Source organism: Pecten maximus, unplaced genomic scaffold (assembly GCF_902652985.1).
Source record: "Pecten maximus unplaced genomic scaffold, xPecMax1.1, whole genome shotgun sequence".
NCBI classification, from domain to species: Eukaryota; Metazoa; Mollusca; class Bivalvia; order Pectinida; family Pectinidae; genus Pecten; species Pecten maximus.
Window position 1 is genome coordinate 1,839 of NW_022980735.1, and position 9,401 is coordinate 11,239.

General features: G+C 39.0%; 1 protein-coding gene across 1 annotated transcript; it reads right to left on the reverse strand.

Annotated features, from left to right (window-relative positions):
* Window positions 1-5,061: 5,061 nt before the first annotated feature.
* On the reverse strand, window positions 5,062-7,888 carry LOC117319654. The gene is made up of 4 exons (XM_033874431.1): window positions 7,680-7,888; window positions 6,438-6,673; window positions 6,111-6,281; window positions 5,062-5,639 (listed from the first exon to the last, which is right to left on the reverse strand). Exons 1-4 carry the CDS (start codon window positions 7,886-7,888, stop codon window positions 5,062-5,064), a joined length of 1,194 nt encoding a protein of 397 aa, XP_033730322.1.
* Window positions 7,889-9,401: the final 1,513 nt, after the last annotated feature.

The following is a 9,401-nucleotide window of genomic DNA, read 5'->3' on the forward strand; positions in this document are numbered from 1 at the left end:
AGGTTAGCTGAGGTATTGTGACGTAACAATTGTCACTAGACCCCTTAATTGGCCGGCTAAGTGAAACACATTTCTTTTGAAGTTATTGGACATATGGCCTGACACTAATTCCTAAAACGACTCAGAAATAACAGCTTGGAACACCTGTGATCGATCTTTTCAGGACAGCTTTTATATGTTTGTTATCGCTGACATATTGACTGACATTCTAACGAAGGCTTATATCTTGTAAACACTTTGTAATCCTGATGTGTTATAATACACTTTTAAGGAATAGCGGACATTCCTGTTTCAAAATAAAATCTTAAAGTCAAAATTATCTTTCTCATTTTAAGTGAAATACAAAAATTAAATTATCTAAACTAGAAGTCCTATTGATATAAAATATATCGTTTAATTTTTGCTTTATTTGAAACCAAAATATGACAGAGTGTTTAACACTTGCGACATTTCCTCCGGGCTTCAAAACCAATTCCTCCGGAATTGCAAATTGATATAGGGAAAGAAAAAAACAACAACATAAAACATGTTTGAAAAATCAACATATGTCAAACAACGAAATTAAAAAAAAATGTAAAAAAATAGTTATATACAACATCATAAGTAAAAGAACATGTTCAATCAGTAGACATGAGATGGATCACACCAGGCTTGTGTCAATGGATATAGTTGTTGTACACATGTCACGGAAATGCAGGAGAGATAAATCCAAGTCACGAAATAAATCCAAGGGAGAAAACTCAAAACGAAGGTGCACAGGTATAATCCGTAACGAAGTAAGTTGGGTCCCTTTCACAACTACTTTATTGAATCCACTTTTATGTACCGGAAGTGGAAAAACACAGATTGTACGTCTCAAGGTTTCCTCGCAGAATCGTGCATGGATATGTTGACGTCGACATTAAAACAACACAGAATTAATCCACCAGTGAATACACTGTTTGTTCGTGACCATGTGTGTTCCTTATGGAAATTGTCACATTAACTATCACAATAAAATGCCTGTTTGTTGTGTGATCCAGTTAAACGAACAAGAAATACGAGAAATTCAAAGGTTATCATGCATTCCCAGTACATATGATGTGATGGCAAAGCAAACTCTTAAGTATACGATGAAAAAGGTTAAAAGAGAAAAAAAAAATCATAATAAAAATCATAAAATGAGATATCTACATATGTATAGTGTCAAATGTGGGAGGATTGAAAATCCATTGAGCATGGAGTTCATGCCGTATCTGTCAACTTTGGGTAAACCGACTCGACGGTGGGCTCAGAGGTTGCAGAGAGATCTTTGACCTGAACTGGTAAGATGACGTCACCTATGCGTTTATATAGCAATGCATTGAAGGGCTTTGAAATAATGTTATGGGTCCTGTATGCCAAAAGAGGGTCAAGCTTTATGTCACTGGGCAAACTCCACTTGTATTAAGTCCGGTTACTTCTACGTTCAAGCCTGCCCAGTCAACAAATAAAAATGATCGTAACCCGAAGCTAACTCTAAAATCTTTCAATGGGTATTCTGAAGTAAACGACAACGAATTATGGGCGTATGGTATTTTCCGTATGGGAATAAGAACTGTTGATTGCTCGTTAGATAATTCGAGCACCAACTGAAGCTTATTAGACCTACAATATTTGTATATCAGATAGATCACCAGGGCAATGATTGCTAACGTGTCTAAAATTTCAGATGTGGAATACACATGTTGAAGAGGAAAGGTAAATGGGAGTTCTGTTGTAGTTGGAACGGAGGGTGTAGAATAATGAAATATTGGTATTGAGTAAGTCTTTTGAGCCTTGTGCAATAACGTAACAACTGTTGCGAGTTGGCGATATTTTTGAAAGAGAGCAACGAATGCTAAGAAACTCAAGATCGCTACGGAAGTAGATAAGAGCGAAAACATTAGGGCATAATTGAAACTCGGAACAAACTTAGCTGCATCATCTAGCATTGTTTCAGATAGAGTTTGAAAAATGACTCTATTTTGCCTAGCGCTTTCCGAAATGGGTCTTGATATCAAGGCTGGCTTTTTGCTCACTAGCTATCAACTTGAAAAATTGTGGGTAAAAAGTTGAAAATGTGGAACTTTAACATCTAACGGTTTTAAAAATGCCGAATCAGGTGTCAAGTCGTCTAGAGAGGAATTGAAAAACTGCTGTAGTAAAATAAGATTCACCGCATGGACCATCGTTATATCGTGTGTTTGGTTCTTCCTACATCCAGACCAATGTTGCGGTATAAAGAATGATTTGGTTGACAGTGAACATTTACATGGAACCGAAAATGGTACAGAATGAGCATCCTTCATAAGTTGTACTACTGTCTTCACAGTTTATGTCAAAACTTGAAATATTGATCAATAGAAAATGAGAAGAATTCAAGCTTACAATTTTTGGAGCAATGACATCTTGTTTGAAATGAAATACACAATTTTGATTGATCGCTCTTAATTTGCTATGAAAAAGACTCAGGAAACATGAGTTTTTAGTATCATTCCGAAATACAAGATGTCGTTCACAGTGCCAAATGTGATTGTGATGTGCACAAGATTTCAAATCTCTCCTTTTCAACTCAGCGAAATATTTATTGTTAGATGACAAAAGTAAAAAATCATTGTCAGAAACTAACTCAGTTCCATGTTTGCTTGTGGAATTCAGGGGTATTGGAAAACTAGCAACACTAAACAATTTAGCTTTAATGGCCGAAACAGGAAAATTGACCGCTATAAAAATGCTTGAAAATTGTCTAAAAATCACATACTTTGCGTTTCGGTAATAAAATGTAGGATGTGAATGGGTTAAGAAAATCCATGAGGTTGAAGTTTTTCTTCAATATAATTTAAAATATTCGTTAGGACATCGTCCGGAACTAACAAGGGAGATAATTTGCCCTGTAATGTACTTAATACACCCATCAGTAGCTCCTCATATCGGGTCAATACTCTAAGAGACAGTCTTGTTTGTTTTGTCATAGCAGCTACTAATTGCGCTTGTGCAATTTCTGCCTGAAATGAGGGACTTATTGAAATTATCTCCTATTAATTCAATTGCATTATGGTTATCAGTTACAGCATCAAACGTGTTGGTAAGCCTATGGTCAAAATTCCTAACAGCAGCAGTAAAAGTACCTATCTGTTTCGAAGCAGCCTGTGCCATTCTCTGTTGGTTTGCCCTAATCATTGCGACATTTCTAGATAATTGCTCTACATCTGAGGTGGTTGAAGTGCCAAACAGAGTTTTAGCTAAAGAGCCTATAAATGGGAGAAAAGACCTACGTTTCCTACTCATCGAAAAACGGTTTAGATTGTGATGAGGTAAAAGTTTCTTAATCTTTGACAAAATTGTTCCTACATCTAAACGCGTCTGCTTATGTAGAGCCACAATTTCAGTTATTGCTTCTTGATACCATGGGCATTGTCTACAATTCAGGGGTTTTTCCGATACAAAAGGAAAAAGAGGTAAGTCCAACTCAAAATAATGTGTCCACTGGTCTGCCGTTGGGTAAAGTGATCCTTCATTCTTGAAGGTAACACCATAGTTTGGTAAGGTTTTATACCGTCACGGGTTGTTATTCCTGCTTTCCCAATTGATACGGCCGTACAGAAAGTAAACAGAAAAAAGGGAAGGTGGCCATCTCGTCAAGAGAACCTACAAAGACACCAAAGGGAGATTTTTAAATAAAAAGAAATAATTTCATTATCGATCAATGGTAGTGAAAAAAAAGGTGGGAAATATGCGTCGACTCATATTTAACCCTAGCACTAGTTTACCCCTAGATTTTCTAAGGTAGGTATTGTTTTTAGACTATCATTGATGTCCACTATCAAAAATAGAGAAAGAAAAAAAAATGAATCTTTAAAAACAAAAATGGCCCCTAGAACTTATTTCTGAGAATTTTCTTAGGATTTCAGCAGATAAAAAGAATAAACAAAATTCTGTATTCCATGACACGGCAAAGACCTTTATGGCTTCACATTTCAATATCACCTAACTACTCTTGAAATCTGGATTTTATCATGAACCTACTATATATTCCTATGGTTCACACAATATCAACTTTAAAGAAAGGACAACTGAAACTACATACATCTCCTACAAAAATTCGCTTGACATGTTACTATACGTATGCGAAATATTATTGAATCGACAATATATCGAACGTTATGCTAACCATAGTGCAATTAAGTGTTAGCATCTCTTAGCTAACTACACTTTTCAGGCTGCTTACCACGAAAGAAAAAAAAAATTCAAATACACATCTCATGTACACTTTCCAATTAAATATTGAAAAGAAAAAAAAATACCTCTTTTATTCCACTTTTCTACTAAACTTATCACTCTCACATTGAAATGGAAATACTGCTTAAATTAACACTAGTTTTGTGTCTATGGTAACGATATAATGGTCTATACACTTTTAAAATACTTTTTAGCCTTACCTAACCTTTTCTTTTTGCGCCCTTGTTTGTGTATGAGTTCTGTTATATTCATCTACCCATTCTTTTTGAACATTGCTGGCTGGCTCCCATGTTGTAACGCTAGTTCCTTGCCATTTAATTTTTAGCTGTTGAATCCCATTCCTAACTCTACTGCCTAAAATTTTCTCGAATGGATATTCCTCTTGGGATCTATCGTCGAGGGGTTCAGTACTAGCAGGATCGTCATGTGTAGGGCCGGGGTCTGGGATATTCTGTCTCTGAAAATCGACTAGATCATCCTGTGTCTGGTGATCGGGATTCTGGTTCAACTGAGCCTGAGGTTGGACCTCATTGAACCTATTTCTTTGGTCAGTGTGATAGTAGTGCTTTAATCTAACTGCATTGACTAAGGACTCTACAAGCTTACCTGTGTCTACGTTACGTAGTTTGTAGGTGTAGTTGGGACCTAGGCGTTCTATCATGTAAGGACCCTTCCAATTGAGATGAAGTTTTGATGACTCACCTTTTGCGATGTGTGGGTCTGACAATAATACCGCATCACCTACCTTATAGTCTGGGACTTTGGCTGATGCGTCGTGGTGTACCTTTTGTCTTTCCTTTGCCTTTTCTATGTTTACTTTGGCTATTTGTGTGTCATGGACTTATTGTCGATGTATTCCTGAATAGCTTGTCTATGATTTTTGCCTACCTTGTCTTTTGGGATCAGTTGAACATCGATTGGCATCCTCATTTCGGTGCCATGCACCAAGAAATACGGGGAGTACTCAGAAGACGATGATGGCGCCATTCTGAATGCCATCATGATACCTGGAATTTTTGACGGCCAGTTAGTCTGGTCACCGTCACTACAAGCTCGTAAGCACTGTGCTAGCGTACTGTTCATACGCTCAACCACGCTGTTCGTTTGTGGATGGTACGAGCTAGTAGTGCTACGGCCAATGTCAAATAATTCGCACAGGGCACCTACTAGTTTGGAAGTGAAGTTCTTACCTCTGTCTGATACGAGATAGCGGATTGCTCCATATCGTGCTATGATATTGGTATACAATACTCTAGCAACTTCAGTAGCCTCTTGGGAACGCAAACAAAAAGCTTCCGGCCACTGTGTGAAGCTATCTACGACCAACAAAATGTAGGTATATTTGTCCTTACTTGTAGGTAGTGGACCTAGGATGTCCATGTGCCATCTTTCAAACTTACCTGCAACCGGTAGCGGTGTTAAAGGTACCTTAGTGGCATGGTAGTTGCGTTAGCCAACTGACACGCTTGACAGGACTGAACATAGTCCTCTATCTCAGCGTACATATTAGGCCAGTAGTACCTAAGTTTGATAGCACCGTACGTTTTTTCAAAACCCAGATGTGCACCGCCGGCATGGCTATCATGGAATGATTCCATTACATTTCTATGAAAGCCATTTGGGACAGTGACACGTATGACAATTCTGGAAATACCTGGAACAGCTTTTGCGGCGAGATTCAGAATGTGATACAAAACACCATTTTTCCCAACTTCATAGGAATTTGACTTAGCATCAAGCTGTCTAGCAGCTCTTTGTTTTTAGGAACGATACCCTTTTCCTTATAGTCCAAATTGGTTTAAAATGTGTATCGCCATGTTGTGACTGAATAAGTTCTTGCAACTGCATCTCGTCTACATTAGGTGTATTACCTGGTTGGAATTTGGCAAGATCGATAACTGGTTCATCGTCTAGCTCAGGTGCACTTACCTCCATGACACTGGGTATTGTGTCTGATGTACGAGTAATATCTGTCTTGAATTCGATTACACAGGTCTCATCCGTGTTGTCGTCGACTTCTAATACTTCCATGTCGGGGGATGCTGTAAGAGCATTTACCGACAGAGACTTACCTTTTTCATCTCCAGTGTCGTAATCTCGACGAGATAAGACATCCGCGTTTTGGTTTGTTACCCCAGGTTTATGATCAATAGAGAAGTTGTACCCTTGGAGTTTTAATGACCATCTAGCTAACCTACCTTGCCTGTCCTTGATTGTCTTTAGAAACTTGACAGTAAGGTTGTCTGTATACACTTGGAAGTGTTTATTAGCAAGATAAGGATGGTAGACTTTTATGGCTTCAACGAGAGCAAGACATTCTCTTTCTGATACATCCCAGTTGAGTTCATTTTCTCGTAGAGCTCTACCTCCGTAAGCTATCACTCTTTCTCTTCCCTGATCATCTTTTGACCTAAGATATGACCTATTGCAGTACCTGATGCGTCAGTGGCCAAAATAAAAGGCTTATCCATCTGGGGAAATGCGAGAATGGGAGGAGAGACCAACGCCAATTTCAGTTTTTGAAAAGCTTGTTCGCATTCGTCAGACCAGCGAAATTTGGTATCTTTCTCAAGTAGCGCGTTCAAGGGTTTCGCTACCTTTGCGAAGTCTTTGATAAATCTCCTATAGTAATTACAAAGACCGGTAAAAGCTCTAACGTCTTTTACTTTCTTGGCGTTGGGAAAGTTTCTTACCTTGTCTGTTGTTGCAGGGTTCACTTCAATACCATCTTTGGACAGGAAATGTCCCAAGTACTCCACTTTTTTCAGTGCGAATTGGCATTTTGTGGTTTCAAAGTAAGATTTGCTTCACGTAAGCGATCAAAAACTTGTTGCAGATGGTGTAAGTGCGTGTTGAAATCTTTGCTGAAAATTAGTATGTCATCCACATAGACCAGTACATATTTCCAGAAAAGACCCCTGAGCACTTGTGCCATCACCATTTGAAAGCTCATTGGCGCATTCATGAGACCAAATGGAAGTCTTTTAAACTGGAACACGCCATGGTGAGTTACGAATGCACTTTTTTGCTTTGTTTCCTCATCTAGTGGAATTTGCCAAAACCCTCCTGCCAAATCGAGCACTGAGAAAAATGTAGGCTGGGCTTCCCCAACACTGTCAAAGACATCTTCGAGTCTAGGCAGCGGGAAGCTTATGGGGGATGTGACAGAGTTTAAGGTACGATAATCCACGGTAATCTATACTCACCTGAGCGTTTCTTTACCATGACAACGGGTGCATTCCATACACTTACCGAATGTTCTATGATATCGTTTTCCATCATCTCGCTTACCTGTCGCTCAACCTCAGCTTTGACAGCTGGGGAGTGACGGTAAAAGCGTTGCCTTTTTGGAAGGGCATCACCTGTCTCTATCTTGTGAAAGTGGGCGTCTGTACAACCTAACTCTTGTAAATTAGTAGCAAAGACATTCCTGTTCTTACCTATGAGTTGAAGCAACTGTGTCTTTTGATCCTCGGTAAGGTCCGCATCCTTTAGGGGAATGTCCTAAGTCTTTTGCTACTTGTGTTACGCCATCTGCGTCAGCTCCTTTGCTTACCTCATATGCTGTAGCATTGACTTGTTCTGTAAGGTCATCTTTGATTTCAGAGATTGTGGTGGTATCTACAGGAAATAGCTTACCTAAAGGCATATTTGCACTGATACACAGCTCACCATTTGTAGGGTTCAGAAGCCTGCACACTGACTTACCTTTTCGACAAGTAACCAAAACTTTGGCGCATGCTAGGTTAAGCTTATTTTCTAAGTTTTTCACAGGTTCTAACAAAGCAACAGACCCTTTCTGAGATTCTCGACAGTTTAACGGGAATAAGTACCTGTGACTGTGGTGGGACAGTTACCTCACAAATAGACCTAGCTACCCCCAATACATCCTGGCGCACTAGTCTTACAACTCAATACACTTGAACCTACCGTAATAGTAAGAGATTTCCCACCTACATCTATACTTCCCTTGTACTTTTTCAAAAAATCCATACCTAGAATAACCTGTTGATGTAACTTAGGAAAAACATAGAATTTGTGTTCTACTTCCTCACCAGCTAGCTCAAATTTCAAAGTTATACAACCTTCAATCCTATGCGTGTTACCACCTACGCCATAGACTTGAGAAATGTTTGAGTGCTCTAAAGGTTTCTTTAAACCTAGCTTTTGGAAAAGGGATTTTGAAATACACGTCAGACTTGCCCCTGTGTCTAATAAAGCACTAACAGTTACTGAATCTGATACACTATTTTTGAATACAATATTTACAAAATTGTCGTTCAGTTCTGTAGAAAACAAGGACTAAGAGAGTTATTCGGTCTAGACAAGGGAACCCCTTTAACCTGGTCAGGCGAAAAATCCTATTGGTTGTGTTTATTCTTCTGACAAACCCTTGCCAAATGACCTTGTTTCTGACAAGCGAAGCACTGCTTGCGTTGTCTGAAGACCTCGCAGTCTATTTGTTTATGGTCGTAAGCACCACAACTCCAGCAACTGATACCGTTTGATTGATGTGCATTGCTAAAGGACTGGTGATTAGGCCTAGATGTAGACTTGGGTTGAGAAAAAATTGTTTGACCTTGCATGATTTCTCCTATTGCCCGAGTGACCCGAATTATTAAAGTGACCCCTGGAATTCCCTGATTGGAAACGACCCTGCGATGCACTCTCTGTTAAAACGTTTACACTTGTGTTTAGTTGTGACGTCATCACCGAAATAGCACTGAGAATTTTATCAAGAGCTTCTGAAGATTGACTTTGATCTGGGGATTTTGCATTTTGACTTGACTCTGAAGATGCTATGTCTTTGGTGTTGTTAACCATAAGGGACCTCTCTGCTATCTCTGCAGCCCTCGTAAAATCATCTAATGTTTTAGGATCCGATTGTATAACCGGCGTTCTGATATCAGGTTTAAGACCTGCCATTAAAATGTTGAAAACTTGCTTTTCATCTACTTTTGCTTGCCTTGCCTTACACCTTACAGACGTTATGTACTGGGTTACAGGTTGCATGTAACCCTGAACCATACCATGTAGCTCCCGATACGGAATCCATGTCATGTTTTCCGGAACATTAAAACGTTCTTGAAATGTTTGGTATATTTGATCTATGTCTTTCCTTATGGGATCAGGTAGCTCCTGAAACCACTGACTAGCTGTCG